The 17,069-nt window shown below is 41.8% G+C and overlaps 1 protein-coding gene across 1 annotated transcript; it reads left to right on the forward strand.

Moving 5' to 3' along the window:
* Positions 1 to 866: 866 nt before the first annotated feature.
* LOC133795698 (uncharacterized) lies at positions 867 to 2,051 on the forward strand. The gene is made up of 2 exons (XM_062233155.1): positions 867 to 1,414; positions 1,511 to 2,051. The coding sequence occupies exons 1-2, from the start codon at positions 867 to 869 to the stop codon at positions 2,049 to 2,051; spliced, it is 1,089 nt and encodes a 362-aa protein (XP_062089139.1).
* The last annotated feature ends 15,018 nt before the right edge of the window (positions 2,052 to 17,069 follow it).

Below are 17,069 nucleotides of genomic sequence, written 5' to 3' on the forward strand. Positions count from 1 at the left end.
GAGACTGAAGCAGCTAGTGATTTTGCAAACAAATCCAGTATATATGAGATTTTTCTGCGTCAACAGAGCAAAATTAAGTGGCTGAGATTTGGAGATGAGAATACAACTTTCTTTCATGCTTCTCTCAAACAGAGGAAAATGAGGAACCATATTTCTAGCTATATTAATGATGAGGGTCATATTGTGGAGAACTATCCTGAGGTAATTGCTCATTTTTACAACCACTTTAAAGGTATTATGGGTAAGTTGAGCTCAGCTTCTAGTTAGATAGATCTGAACTGTATCAAACAGGGGCATACATTAACTCTGGAGCAACAACTCAGTTTGGTTCAGCCTTTCTCATAGAAAGATGTTAGGAGAGCTTTATTTAGCAATCCTTCAATCAAGAGTCCAGGTCTCGATGGTTTTAGCTCGGGCTTTTTTAAAGCACTTTGGAAGGATATAGGTGCTGAAATTTCAGAAGCGAGCTTGTTATTTTTTGAGAATGGAGAGATTCCTGCTGAGTTAAACAGAACAATACTCACTCTAATACCTAAGGTAGATTCTCCCACTGTGGCTTCTGATTTTAGACCTATTGTCTGCTGTAATACTCTGTATAAATGCATCTCTAAGATGATTTGCTTTCGTTTGGCTGAGATTCTTCCTAAGATTATATACCAAAATCAAGGTGCATTTGTAAAAAATCGACAACTTGCTCACAATATTATGATTCTTCAGGATTTGCTTCATGGTTATTCTAGAAAGAATATTTCTCCCAGTTGCCTGATAAAGATCGATCTGAGTGAGGCTTACGATTCTGTTGATTGGACGTTTTTGGAAGAGATTATGACTGCTTTTTCTTCCCTAGAAAATTTATTCATTGGATAATGGTGTGTTTGTCGGAATCTTCTTATACTCTTCTCATGAATGGGAAATTACAGGGTAGTTTTGAGGGGAGGAAAGGTTTAAGACAGGGAGATCCTATTTCCCCTCTTCTCTTTGTGCTGGTAATGGAGTATCTCACTAGACTCCTTAAGCAAGTTGTTTATAATAGAGATTTTAGGTTTCATCCAATGTGCAAACATTTAAAATTAGTGAACCTTTGCTTTGCGGATGATCTGATCTTGTTCTGTAAGGGCAACTTTAGATCAGTTCAGCTTATGTTTGAGGGATTTATGAGTTTCTGCAATAGTTCTAGGCTTGCTGCTAACTTGAAAAAGTCTCAAGTTTACTTTGGGGGAGTGGTTGCTGAGGTGAAGCAGAGTATTCTGAATTTTGTTGCACTTGGTGAGGGTAATTTCCCTTTGAAGTACCTGGGGATCTGTTTGAGACCTACGAAGTGGCAAGCTGCTGATTGTGGGGAGATTATTAAGAAAATTCAGGCTAAACTTCACATGTGGGCGAGTGGACATCTATCATTTGCTGGGAGAACTCAGTTGATATTTTTGGTTTTGCTTAGCATCCGTAATTATTGGATGCATATCTTCTTGCTGCTTGTTAGTGTTATTAATGAAATTGACTGATTGTGTAGAAATTTTCTCTGGGGCTCTTCTAATAATCGCAGCAAACTTCATTGTACATCGTGGGCTCAAGTTTGTCTCCCTAAAGCTCTTGGAGGTCTGGGTTTTATGGAAGGATCTGTTTGGAACAAAATTCTCATGGCTAAGTTCATCTGGGCTTTGTCCACTAAACAAGATGTGTTATGGGTGAAATGGATTGATGGAATTTATCTTAAGGGGCAAACTTTTTGGTCTTACCATCTTAAAGCTGATGTGAGTTGGTATTGGCGTAAACTCTGTTACATAAGGGAGACTTTCTCTGATTATATTTTGGCTAATGCAACTATGAATGGTAAACTTCGGTTGAAGGTTCTGTTAAGTAGCATTCTTCAAAGACATCCTGTTGAGTTTGCTAAGGTTGTTTGGTGTTGTCTTACTGTCCCTAAGCATAGATTTATCCCGTGGCAATCTGTTTTGGGTCATCTTCTAACTAGGGACAATTTAGTGAGGTGCCAGGTTTCTATTGCTTCTGTGTTGTGCCCGGTCTGTGAGCAGGTGGAGGAATCACATTAGCACCTTTTCTTTGATTGTTGGTTTTCTTAGCAAGTTTGGGCTCTACTCAAAGGGTGGCTAGGTTATGGTATTTGGCCTCTTCAGTATGTTGGCTGGAAAGAGTGGTTAGATAGGAAGCCTAAGAGTTTTATGCACATCATTTCTATTGTTGTTTTGGCTGCTGCGGTTTATGGTGTGTGGTTTAATAGGAACTCTTGCATTTTTTCTGTTTGTTCCTATACTTCTTCGTATATAGTGAGGTTGATTATTCAGGCTGTGAAGTATAGATTGAATGGTAGGCTGAGTCAAAAAGTCCTAAGGCAGAATTGTTCTCTAGCTGCTCTTATTAAATGTCTATAATCTGTTAGCCTTTTGAGTTGGTTTTGAACTGGTTGTATTTGTTTGTTTTGGTGCAATATATTCCCTTTTTCATAAAATAAAAAGTGTAGTATAACACAAATTTATAAGTATTGAAATGTGTTATATAATCGACTATAAATAATATAATTAAACACTTATCTATTTATTAAAATAACACAGAAAGTGTGTTATCGTTGGCAGTATAATAACACATCTGTATAACAATGATAAAGTGTTATGTAAAGTACCCTGACCTACGATAACATAGTCGGTCTTAACACATCCAAAAGTATTATGGTACGTTTTAATAACACATTTTTGCTCTTATTAAAAGCATTTTTTCTTGTAGTGAACCAAGCTCAAGCCAAGATCAATTCAGAGGTAAGTATCTAAGTTTAACTTCTGCATGGTTTTCTGTGTTTCCTTTAGAATTTGGAAGATAGAACCTAAGTGATAAAGCTGAAGTGTTTTTGGAGACTTGTTATTGGAGTTTCTGAGAATATAAACTGGTTATGTGGTTGGAATTGGGACCTGGATAGAATTCTAGGATTTAGGCTCGGAAATGGTGAAATTCAGGGAGGTTAGCTCGTGTTTTGCGTGGGGGTTTTCTGGGTTTGCAGGTCGAGCCGCGGCCTTAGGAGGGGCATGCCGTGGCCCGTGTGCGCGTGAGGCCTAGGGAGGCCACTGATCTTGAGGCATGCGGCGGCGCTTGGCTAAGCATGTCGCGGCCCTTAAGGGGTTGGGCTGCGGACCTAGATCAAAATGCTGGGTGTTTTGTAGGTTTTTGGCTTGGGAACCCAATTCTTAAGGCTCGGGATGGATTTTATCACCCAGATTGATAGAATTCAAGGTTCCGGGGATTATAATGGTAACTCAAAGTTATTTAATGCATTAGACCTTGATGGATGGATATTGTTGGTGTGTTGTGACTAGGGTTTCAGCGAGGCTCGGACTAGGGGACCGTGCTCGAGACATCGGTGCTTGGAAAGCTCGGGACACAGGTAAGAAAACTGCAGTACCCGTAGAGCAGGGCGAGGCCCTATAGTTTGTAACGCCTTACTTCCTTAGAGCCATTACTAAGTGAATTTAAAACGTGCTTTTAACTCGCTAATCAAGGTTTTTGAGTAAACATGTAATCAAACCATAAACAGTGTCCTAAACTTTGAAAATAAATCCATTTACAGAAAATCATAAAACGTCTGACATTTGGGATCCCAAATATTGTTTATAAATATTTACAACTCAAAATATATTTAAAGTCGACTAAACAACAAAATAGGATTCTTTACAAACAACTTCCAAAAATACCCCTGGCCGTGGAGCCAGGCAGACCAGACATGTACACGTCGCGTCACGCTCTCCATACTCATGGTCGGTTGACTTTCTCCTTGCCTTTACCTGCACCACAGAGCACCCGTGAGCCGAAGCCCAGCAAGAAAACTCCACAAAAACAGATAACATATGCATATGAACCATTTAGCATAAAACCAATTTGTCAACAAGCTAAACACATACGGCCATGCTGTCTCAGGCGCTTTACCAGACCCTGAGTTGCGGTCTACACCGTAAGGATATCCCAGGTATCCTTTAGGGTATAACCCTAGCAACTCGCACCCCGCGTGCTAAACGCTGCTCCCGGCCCCTTGCCACTCTCGGCCTTCGCCGTTTTCGGCCCTAGCCGATCATTCACATATATGCATACACAACATAACTTAAACATATACTAACATATTCAATGGGCTACACCCAGCACATAATCATATAGGGTCGTTCCCTGCAACATAACTATGGGGCCTCGCCCTGCTCTATGGGTACAACAGTTTTCTTACCTGTGTCTCGAGCTTCTTGAGCACTGAACCCTCGAGCACGATCCTCTAATCCGAGCCTCACCGAGAACCTAGTCACAACACAAAAGTAGCACTCCCATTACTAACTATTTCAAAAGCATCTCTTGAAACCAAACTCGAGCCCTCGGGACCTCCCGGAACCCCACACAAAGTGGCGGAAGCGTCCCCCGAGCCCCCTGGGCAAAAGCTTAAAAACCACAATTTTCCCCTTGTAGAGTCCAAGAACTTTACTTAGCTAATTGTTTAGTAGTATTATAGTATGTATAGTATTATCTTTGTTACTGTGGATTTTTGGTTCAGACCGGGAATTATTTGGACACTCATAGTAAGTACTTATAGATTTTCTAAGTTTAACCTATAGTTTAAGAATATTAAGTATAACCTAATGTTTGGTTATATGACTGATAATTAAGGATTATATTTATTATACTATAAGGTTTAGATATCAACCAATAGGATTTTAAGCACATGTTATGAATGGGTAATTAAGGATTAAGTATTTTTTAGGATTAAATTAAATAAGGGTAAAGTTTGAATGTTATAGGGTCAGTCAGCAGCTTTGAATACGTTGAAGGCTTAGTCAAGGTTGTTTACTCCATTCAAACTTAGTTAAAAATGTGTAATTTCGTGTTTAAATATTCAGCGTGTGCCGATATATCGCAGCTATAGGGGGCGATATATCGCAGCACGTAGATACGGAAAACACGAGACGATGCACGGTCGCCTCGGGCATACTGGCCCAGGCGATATATCGCCTACAGGGGGCGATATATCGCCTCCTCCAGCATAAATTCAAACATTTTTGAATTCTTTTCCTTTCAGCCATTCAAACTTCTTCAAAAGTCCAGCATCTTTTGAACGAGTCTTCAGCCTCTGCTGAACGATTATTCAAATGATTTTCACCTAAAAAGCCATTATTTTTATTCAAGTAAAATCAAGATACTTTCATTCCCAAACTCTATAAATAGGACCTAGTACCCAGCCATTATTCACCTTTTTCTCTAAGTTCAGAAGCTGCTAGTGTTAAGTGAGTGTGAGAGTGTAAACACTTGGTTTGGGAAAATCATAAGCATAAACATCATAAGCTTATCAAACACTTTGGGAAGTGAGGTTCTATAGTATTTCGGTTGTGGTGTAATTTGATCTTACAAGTCTTTGAGGTAACCAAAACTTTAGTTCATTTGCTTTATGTTATTTCCTCTTTCATAACCTTCTACTCAGTCCCCTAACCTCATTCTTATTTTGGTTAGGGAATCCAAGTTCTTAAGCACATAAGTTTCGGTAAGTCTGTTTTTCAATGGTTTAGTCTTTCCATCCTTTTCATTTCTTCTTCTTCATAAAGACTCACTCTTTCTCATATGGTTTTAGGAGTGTTCCAAAAAGTCCCAACTCAGTCCACATATCCCGGTAACTTTGGTAAGGAAAATAGGCTAGAATCAATATGTTATATGCTTATGTTATCTTATGTTTTATGTTATTAAATGTGTTATGAATATGTATGTTTGTAGGCTTGGGCTTATGCCCTATTTGACTAACAAGACCCCAAAAAGATTATGGGCATATGCCTACTTAGCTAGTAGGACCCCATTAATCTCATGGGCATAAGCTTGTTTAGCTATGGGACCCCAAGTAATAATGGTCATTATAATAAGTGTATGTATTAAGTGTTATGATATGTCTTTACGTTTATTATGAAATTATGTGTATGACTATGTGTTAGATTTTCCTTGCTGGGCATTAGGCTCATTCCTTTTTGTTTTATGTGCAGGAAAATAGCTTTAGAGGCGGTAAGATTCGTGACACTTAGAGGATGTGTATCGATGGTGAATGGAGTCAAGGGGCCGAGCGTTATTTGATTCGAGGATGTAGTCTTGTTTTAACTTTTATGGTTTTACATGTAATTTCCGCATTTTCTATGTAACTCTTTTCACTTTAAGTTATTTTTGTTTTAAAGACAATGGGTACCCATATCCTACTTATTTTTATGAAAGTAACATTTGTTTCTACAAGTTTATAATAAATTATGGTATTTTCGCAAATGTATGTTTTAGTAAGAATTTGTATGTATAGTTCGATAATGGTCCAAGAGTCTAGATTAGTGGGTCATTACACCCCTGCCCAGAAATGGCTTAGTGTCGCAGCGCCACCCTATGAGGGCTGCGGTGCCCAGAAGGGCCCCCGTCCACTGATGCGACCTAGCGCCGTGGCGCAGAAGAACAGGGCCACGGCGCCCCTTCGCAAACCCAGAAATCTGGGTTTCTCCAAATGTTTTCCCCAAGACAAAACACTCCCAAATCATTACCAAGACTTACCTAAATCCCAAATTAAATTCAAAACCCCACATAGACCATATAACAACTCAAAAACATCAACAATAAGCTCAAACACACAATCAAACCTACAATTCGCAATTTGGTTTAAAACTTCAGAAACTTAAACCAAGACTTTCAAAACTTAAACGAGAACTTGTAAAACTTAAACCATCCCTCAGAATTCTTAAACCACACCAGCAATCGACCAAACAGAGATGCATGAAACCCTTACCTCAAGTGGAGATTCGACCTTGAGCTGCTTTCCCAATCAAATTCCAAGCTTAATTCAACAAAATTCAAGCTGAACCTAACCATAATTCATCCCAAGAATTCACCACACAAAACACACAATTCAATTATCAAACCATGATATTCTTAGCTGAATTCTACAACATAATTACATAGAATTCCCTTACCTCAATATGCTGAACAATCCTCTAAGTTCTCTAGCCTTAACTCCCTTCTTGATCCCACAAAATTCAGAGTTTCCCTTCCTTCCTTCTTACTTCTTAGCTCCTCTTCAACATTCAGCAGGAATTGAATTTTGTCTAAGTGTAGAAAACGTGAATGACCTTCTCTTAGCCATAGTTATCTAAATCCCAGCCAAAGGACCCATTTGCCCTTTCATCTAACTCTCTTTCTAACTAAACCTCAAGGGCAGCCTAGACGTTTCCTATTCCTTTACATAAATACCATTTTCTCAGTTAAAGTAGCTATCCTCAATGGTTACCCATAGTTACCAAAGTTACTAAAATACCATTAACCTTTAATTAAAAGTCCCAACAAAATTTATAGTATTCCCGAAATACCCCTAAGCTCCTCCCGAGCCAGATATTTAATCTCGTTGTGACTTTAAGCAGAATAGCTCTCTAGGATCGTCTCGGAACGTGCATCACAAATATATTACTATTATATCAAAAATATCACATATATTACATTAAATTCACATAAGTTAATTTAGTATAACAATTATTGCCCTCTAGGAACACAAATCAAGGCTCCAAGCCTTATTAGCAAATTTGGGTCGCTACATAGTTTGTGTTGCAGGGCACGACCCTATATGATTGTGTTATAGGGCGTAGCCCCATTGAATATGTTTATACGTGTTTAAGTATTTATTTAATTATGCTATGTGTGCATATATATGAATGAGCGGCAAGAGCCAGGAACAGCAAGGGGCGAGAACGACGAGGGCTGGGAATGGCGAAGGCCGAGAACGATGAAGGTAGAGAACAGCAAGGGGCCGGGCGCAACGTTTAGCACGTGGAGTGCAAGTTGCAGGGGAAAGACCCTAAATGATACCTGGGATATCCTCACGGTGTAGACCGCGAACCTAGGGCTGGGTAAAGTGCCTGGGACGGCATGGCCGTATGTGTTTAGCCCATTGGCAACTTAATTGTATGCTGAATGATAGATATGCATATGTTAATTTCTTGTGTGGGTTTTCTTGTTGTGCTTCGGCTCACGGGTGCTCTATGGTGCAGGTAAGGGCAAGGGGAAAATTGGCCAACCATGAGTACGGAGAGCGTGAAGCGGCGCGTACATGTTTGGCCAGCTTGGCTGCCATAGCCAGGGGTATTTTTAGGAGACGCTTGTATTAAACATATTTTTGTCGTTTACTCGACTTCAATCATATTTTGGAATTGTAATTATTTCTAAACTGTATTTTTGGATCCCGATTATTAAAACACTTGATAATTTTCAATGAATGGTTGTATTTTCAAATTGTGTGACTTTGTTTATGGTTTAGCAACACTTTTGTCTTAAAACCTCGATTAGTGAGTTAATTGCAGGCTTTAAACTCACTTGGTAATGGCTCTAAGGAAGTAGGGCGTTACACCTTCAGTTCCGCCGGTGCCATCCTAAATGGTGCCCTCGACACTGGCTCTGTCCCTGGCACTAATTCAATGAAGAACTGAATCTCTCTATGTGGCAGAAACCCTGGTAGATCCTCAGGGAATACCTCTAAGAATTCACGAACCAATCTAATCTCTCTCGGCCCTGTTGGCAAAACTCTGGTAGTATCCACCACACTAGCCAGAAAACCTATACATCCTCCCTATAATAGGTCCCTAGCTCTCAGTGCTGATATCATGGGTACGCGGGGTCCACAGACCGCACCCACGAAGACAAAGGGATCCTCTCCCTCCATCTCAAAGGTCACCATCTTCTTCCTACAATCAATGGTAGCCCCATATCTAACCAGCCAATCCATCCCTAAAATCATGTCAAAGTCCTCCATACCTAACTCAATCAAGTCTACTGATAGCTCCCTACCATCAACCATCACTGGCAGTGCTCTAATCCATCTCCTAGAGACTACCAGTTCCCCTGTAGGCAGTATAGTCCCAAACCCCACAGTATAATACTCACTAGGTCTACACAATCTATCAATCACCTTACTAGAAACAAATGAATCTGTAGCACCACAATCAATCAATACAGTAAAAGGAACACTAGCACTAGAAAGCTGGTTAGTCACCACCGAGGGACTAGCCTCGGACTCTGCCTGTGTCAAGGTGAACACTCGAGCTGGAGTTAAGCTGTCTGACTTCCCTGCTTCCCATTTCTTCACTGTTGCGCAGTCCTTCTTGAGGTGTCCCATCGCCCCACACAAGTAACAGACCTTGGCCTAACATTCGCCCGGATGGAATCTTCTACACCTAGTGCACTCTAGGTAACTCCTCCATGTGTCACTGTCTCCCTGGCAGCCTCCTTGAACACCCCGACCCCTCCTATCAGGACCAGCAGTGGTCGAAGTGTCAGGAGTCTTTCTCTTTAGATCATTGGGGCCCCCGCCCCTACTAGATCTTGAATATGACGACACCGTCCTATGAACCTCCCTTCTCGCAGCATTCTCCCTCCAAATCTTGTTTTCTTCTTCCTCAGCGGTAAGAGCCTTCTCAATAGCCTGGGCATAAGTCGTCCCCCCAGGTACCATTGTGATTCTCACATCTCAGGCTATCATAGCATTAAGACCTCTGATGAATCTATCCAACCTAGCTGCATCGGTAGGCACAAGGTCTTGGCGAACTTCATAAGTCTGTCAAACTTCAGGGAATATTCTGTAACTGTCATATTTACCCTGCACCAATCCCACAAATTCATTCACTTTTGTTGCCCTGACGGCAACATAATAATACTTCTGACTAAATAGGTCCTTGAATTCGTCCCATACCAGAGTAGTAACATCTCTAGTCTATGAGGCCACTTCCCACGAGATGCGGGCATCCTCTCTCACCATATATGTGGCACAAGCCACCCTGTCATGACCCTCTACCCTCATGAAGTCCAGGATAGCGGTAATCATATTCATCCACTGTTCGGCCTTCAGTGGATCTGGTCCCCCCTCAAAAGTTGGAGGATGCCGTCTCCTGAACAGTGAATGTAGAGCACGTAAACAGTAAATAATTATGGCTAGAAAAATACAATAACACAAGGAGAGTTTTTTACGTGGTTTAGCAATTAACTATGCCTAGTCCACGAGTCTTTGTTATTAGAACTTATGAAATTTCTGGAAATTCTTCAGGGATGAATTCTCCAGAGTTTCTCTCAAGATCACAAAATTTTCGTCCTTTACAAAGGGGTATGACTTCTCTATTTATAGAGGAAGTTTAAGAATATTTTCCCACATGTTTCTGGGAAGTTATCTTATATATTAATAAATTTAATGGCTTTAAAGCCTGTAACTCCTATATACAAGGAAACGTCCCCTGACCAGGGGACGTGTAACTGACTAATAATTATCCCTTTATTGTAGGGAAGTTACAAAAATAAATGTAGACTGCGTCTCTTTAAGTGGCTCACTAAGCTGTTTGAAATCAGCAATCAGCAACATGCCAGTTTAGGTCTCTGAGTAATTCACGAGTTATATTATTTCCTCCAAGACCACATTGTTTCGTGCTCACACTCATGTCAGGCTCGAACCTCTTGGTCCGAGGTTATCAGAAAATGGACGTCTTCCAATGTCTATCTTTCGAGCTCATAATGACTTCGAGGTCACCCATCTTCAAGGTTTCCACCAACTATGAAGATTCGATGCCTAGGTTGCAAACACGTACTCTAGATATTGTGAGCTCACACCTGACAAATCTAGCTTTCGAGATCATGATTCTCAAGGCTCGAAATCTAGGTGTAATATTTTGCCCCCTCAAAAGTATTTGTTTGAATCCTATGAGAAGGAAACTTTTGAACTACTTTCTTCGGGAACTGCATCGTCACACATACTCGAGTATGGACACGTGTCAGTTGGGTATTGCTCTTTCAAGGTACTCGAGTACCTTGGAAATCTGCCCACGATCGTTCGCCTGCCATCTTTTCGGCACCATCTTGTCATTTATCCCTGACCGTTGGATTTGATAAGGATCCTGGCCAATGGCTCGGATTAATCCCTTTTTAACACTTCTGATTGTCTATATATAGGGCTCCAGTCATCTTCTTCCTCTTACTTTCACGTTTATCAGAGAAAAAAGAAGAGAGAAAAAACCAGAGGCCAGCCCAGAAAGTTTTGCTTTTGCATGTTTTCCCAGCCAAAAAAGCAAAGGAGCACCAGCTTGTTCGAGACCGTGAGATCGTACCTGCCTCTTCAGTCATCCGTTTCTCTGCAACCACCATTTTTAGTGTGTAAGTATCTAATCTTAACCTTTATGTATATCTTCTTCTTTCTTTACGCCAGTTTCTGCCTGTGTTGCTCTTTCATTTATGGGAATATGCTGGTTTATTTTTTAATTTGGCATACTAGAATGCTTTGACCGATAGGTACTAGTTTAGGTTCCCCATCACTGGTTTTAAATCCAGTTCGAATGTAGGAAGACCCCAAATATGGGTTTTTTTTTCTGGGTTTTCAAATTCTAGAAGACATATCTTGTACACCAAGATATCAGGTACAAAATCTTGATTTTAAAGAATGCACGATACTCAAAATACCATTTTTGAATAACCGCCACCTTTTTCCATGATATTTCGGGATTCTCAAAAATTAAATCCACTTCCCTCCCTTTTTCGTGGAATACACGTTGTGACACTTAATTGGGTCTCTGCGACCGAACTCGCCTCGTATCCTAGCATTTCCGAGCTTGACCTACCAAGATTATCATTCTTTATTCCTTGCACGCATGACCCTCACCACTTTTTTCTTTCTTGCTAGATGTCACAGAATCTGGAAAGACGGTGGGGGTCGTTGCTTGCTATTCCATATTTGCCAAAAACTCCGAGCCCGGAGTCGCTGTTTGCTCGGAACCAGCGTCTGATTCATGAATACGATCTCGCTCGCGAACAAGAAGAAGCCCGAGCTCACTACTATCGCCAAATTGTCGAGGTCATTGAGAAGAAAAGAAGGATTCTCCGAGAAGCTCTTTATTCGGAGACTGGCTCTGGGCCTAGACCGATCCCCCTCGATCCTAAACTCAGAGTGATAGTTGCCTTCAAAACAGGTGACCTACAATTTTCACTAATGGGGGAGCCCTCTACCTCACAGCCAAGGAGGGATTTTTTTGAGGTCGAGCACTATTGGAGCTCGGTTACCTCGCTAGGTCAGATAAACGATATCTTGGCCTTCCATGGTATAAGATTATCAGGCTTGCTAAGGTGTCGAGCCCCTACCTCCCACAAGCAAAGCTGCCGCGCTCCAGGAGATGGGAATCCTGACAACAAGCTAAGATATGCAGCTTGGAGCCAGAAGCACATGAAGGCAGGAGCAATACTGCCTTTGAAGTCTTTCTTCAAGGACTTCATGGACTATGTTGGGCTGGCTCCATTCCAGCTCAACACTAATTCTTACAGGGTTCTATCTGCCCTAAGGTCGCTGTACCACGAATTGAAGTGGGAAGGACCATTGCCAGAGGAGATCCTGTATCTTTTCTGCTTGAAAAGCAATCCCTCGCGAGCTCAAGGAGGAGACGACTTTTATTATCTTTCGAGCTACTCCAAGCAGAAAAAGATGTCTGAGGATCTCCCTAACCATCCTCCTAACTTTAAGAAGTCCTTCTTCTGGACAAATGGCCTGGCTCCGTCTCGACACTACTCGTTCAGACGGATTTGTAAGTATCCAATCCTCCTTTATCTCTGTGCTCGAACTTTTGTGTATAGGCTCGTACTTAGTTGAAATGTGTTTTATTTTCCAGCCAACTATCATCATCCCACCTCTACTAACGAGATGAAGGAGCATAGGGAGACTCTGCTCCAACTCCCTTATGGCAGAAGGTCCCTCTCATACCTTTTGCATGAAGGTAAGCTCTGAGCTTGCGGGCTCTTGGGAGATGGCCAGTCCACCTCGGACTGGTCCAACAAAAAATATGATCGCTGGGAGCTTGTGCCTTTGCCAACAAGCATCCTCTCCCCAAGGGGAGAGGTGAGGCCCCTGCCCCCAGTTCGCTGAAGGAGCCCCCAATCAGGGAACGAGGCCAACGATGAAGCCTCGAGCTCGGGCTCGGATGATCAAGGTACAGTCATCCTAAGCTCAAAAATGTGGTCCCCCACCCTATTAAAGCACAAACCCGATAGGCTATTTCTGTGCAAAGACGATAGAAACCACTTTTATGTGTGGACTTGGGTAGATGAACGGGTTCATAGGTTCGATAGCTGGCTCGGGCAATACGACACTATGTATAGCCTGAATGAGGTATGGAACGAAATAGCCGTCCAATACGGGACCAATGACTATAGGGACCTTTCGAGGTTGACGTCCACATATAGGGAAGGTACTCTCCCTGCCTCTTCTGAATATGGAGGAATTTCATGGTCTCCGAGCTCAAGCTCGAAGGAGAGTTCCAGTTAGGTTTCTCTCCACTCTCCTTTTCATCACTTTGTATACTTGCGTGATGCTAAGTTACCTCATATATTTTTTCTTTTCTGATGACTCATATTGTGGTGTGACTGTGTAGGTGAGATGGACTCCGATCTCGACAATATTCTCGAGAGTGGCAGGGCCAAGAGGAGCAAGCGCCCCAGGGGTCGCGAAAAATTGACCGGCCTACCAAGGTCCTTAAGAGGACTGAACAGACACCACCTCCCCCACGAGCTCCGCCTGCCACGAGCTCCGCTGTGGGGCCGACTTCACATGTTGGGGCATCCACTATGGTCGAGGCCCAACCTCTCATCCTGGTTCACCCGACGCTCGGTCCACCTCCTAGAAAACCCTCTGCTTCCCTAACCCACAAGTTGTCGGTTTCTACTCACGTTGAGGAGTATGTAGTTGACAATGCTGCTGGGTCCCATGGGGCTACACTGGGCTCGAATGTCTTGTCCCAAGTGGGTCAGAGCTTTAGCAGTTTTGATGCTTCTAACTGGAAATTTATGACCAAGGCTGAGACTGCAACACACTCTACGAGAAGAGTGTCGAGCTTACAGTCGTGGCAACTTTTCTTTTCTCGCTACTGGCTATATTTATAGACGGTCCGTATGCTAATGTTGATTTCTTTGTATGCCAGGCTCTTGCTGTCTCTGCTCAGCTCAACTATAAGTTGAATAACGAGGTCCATTCGAGCAAATCCTACGCTTAGGAGGCCAAGGATCTTCAGCTCAAGATGAGTGATGAACTGAAGGCAACAAAGACAAAGTTTGAGGCAAGAGCTGAGGAGCTTAAGGTCAAGACATCCGAGCTCGAGAAGCAGAGCGCTAGGCTTGCAGAGCTTGAGAAGGAGAACGCTTGGCTCAAGGAGGCTAATAAAAAGCTCGAAGAAGATAAGGCCGTCACTTTTGATATAATCGAGAGTGAAAAGGCTCGCCTCCTTGCCGAGTACAAAGAGAAGAAGGACCAGGTGGTCAATCTGGCCATGTACAGAATATGGGCCAACAATGACGACCTCGATACCAGCTTCCTAGGTCCTCTTGAGGCGAAGCTCATAGATAAGTGGAATGCTCGGCTTGAGGCGGAGGAGGATGCTCGGGAGGATACTCAGAAGGATAGTCATGCTATTTGTCCTGGAGAGTCTAGTGCTACTGGTGCTGAGAAGGCTAAGGAGACTGCTCCTTCTTGAATCTCACCTTGAGGCTGCGTCCCTTTATTTTTGTAATTGTTTTAATTTATGCCAGTTGGGCTGATACAATTTCTTTTTCTTTTCTTTTAATATATATGCTTTACATTTCTTGATTCAAAATATTTTGCACATTTTATATTAAAGAATCGCGTATGCTTGTTTATTCGTACAAACATAGTTTGGATTTAGGTTCGAGGTTAAATGCATTTACGCACAGTTTGCACAAATTATCCGCTTCCGATCTCATTATTTGTCAAGGTTGAATATTACTTTAACCATGAACCCGAAAGTACTTATATGGTGTGTAATGCAAACGGTTTATTTATATCTTATTTTTTAGTTACTTTTTCTCGTTCTCGGTTATTTCTCCAAGATTATGAGTTCGAAACTATTGTTTTATAAGATATTCCAGCCTCGATCTTGACATAACTTGAAGTGGGTTTGTGTTCCAACTCATCGCCGATTAGTTATAGCTGGTTTGCTCCAAACCTGTTAAGGTCGTGTTTGGTTTGTAATCCATACACTTATATTTTTAATCTAGTTCGCATATTTGGTTACATCTAAACATTTTTATATTTTGATAATTTGGTTACGTCCAAACTATCTAAGCTCGCGCATCTGGTTACATCCAAACACTTTTACGTTTTTGATAATCGGTTATATCCAAATTATCTTAGCTCGCGCGTTTGGTTATATCCAAACACTTTTGATAATTCGGTTATATCCAAACTATCTTAGCTTGCACATTTGGTTACATCCAAACACTTTTACGTTTTTGATAATCGGTTATATCCAAATTATCTTATCTGGCGCATTTGGTTATATCCAAACACTTTTGATAATTCGGTTAAATCCAAACTATCTTAGCTCGCGCATTTGGTTACATCCAAACACTTTTACGTTTTTGATAATTGGTTATATCCAAATTATCTTATCTAGCGCATTTGGTTATATCCAAACACTTTTGATAATTCAGTTAGATCCAAACTATCTTAGCTTGCGCATTTGGTTACATCCAAACACTTGTATGTATTTCGTATATGTTACTTTATTTTTTTAAGCTGGTGGTATTTATATTTACCGATAATGCCCCCTTAATATCCTATGAATGTGATCATAGGTTATTAGATTAAGAGAGATTGCAAAAATAAACCATATTAGACGAAATAAATCCTTATTTGATAAAATCCAAAAGTAGGCAAAACAGTACAGATAAACAAGCATGGTTACAGGCAACATCCTTCCTACATTATTGATAGTAAGGTCGTAGGTGTTCGCCATTCCATGCTCGCGGTACTAGGCTCCCATCCAATCTCGCTAACTTTTAGAGGTCGAATGACTGACTTTATCTGGTAGGGTCCTTCCCAATTTGGCCCGAGCACGCCAGCTGCTGGATCTCACGTTGCCAAAAATACACGTCTTAGCACCAAATCTCCCACACCGAACTTTCGATTCCGAACTCTCTTGTTGAAGTACTTGGTAGCTCGCTATTGGTATGCAGCATTTCTTAGCTGAGCTTCGTTTCTTCTTTCTTCGATCAGGTCTAAAGTTTCTTCGAGCTGAGCGTGGTTTGAGTCTTGGTCATAAATGTGGGCTTGAATTGTAGGAATTTCGACCTCAACTGGTAACATAGCCTCACAACCGTACGCCAGAGAGAACGGGGTATGTCTTGTTGATGTTCGGGCCGTAGTCCTATATCCCTATAGGATTTGGGGAAATTCTTCGGGCCATCGCCCTTTTGCTTCTTCCAACTTTTTCTTCAATGAACTCTTGAGAGTTTTGTTAACAGCTTCGACCTGGCCATTCGCCTGGGGATGAGCTACTGACAAAAAACTCTTTATTATTCCATTTTTTTCGCAAAAGTTGGTGAACAGATTGCTATCGAACTGGGTTCCGTTGTCGGACACAATTTTCCTCGGCATCCCATATCGACATGTAATGTTCTTCACTACAAAGTCAAGGACTATTTTAGAGGTTATTGTTGCTAACGGTTCAGCTTCTGTCCACTTCGTGAAGTAGTCTACAACAACTACATCATATTTTACTCCGCCCTTGCCAGTTGGGAGAGAGCCTGTGAGGTCAATTACCCATACCACAAATGGCCATGGGGAGGTCATCATGGTCAGCTCGGATGGTGGAGCTCGAGGAATTGTGGTGAATCGCTGGCACTTATCACACTTCTTTACATACTCGAAAGAGTCCGACTTGATAGTAGGCCAGAAATAACCTTGGCGTATGATTTTCTTGGACAGGCTATGCCCCCCAGTATGGTCTCCACAAAACCCTTCGTGAATTTCTTCAATGATTTTCTTTGCCTCGAGTGGAGTCACACACCGAAGTAATGGCATGGAATATCCCCTTCTATACAGCATGCCATCCATGATGGTGTAACGGGGGATTTGATACATCAATTTCCGAGCCTGGTTCCGATCTTTTGGTAGGATGTCGGTCTCGAGATATTCGACTATTGGAGTCATCCAGGTAGGCTCGGAGTCGATAATACACACGTCTTCCTGTTCTGGATCGTTAATGCTAGGTGCCGAG

This window comes from Humulus lupulus, chromosome 8 (genome assembly GCF_963169125.1).
Source record: "Humulus lupulus chromosome 8, drHumLupu1.1, whole genome shotgun sequence".
NCBI lineage: Eukaryota > Viridiplantae > Streptophyta > Magnoliopsida > Rosales > Cannabaceae > Humulus > Humulus lupulus.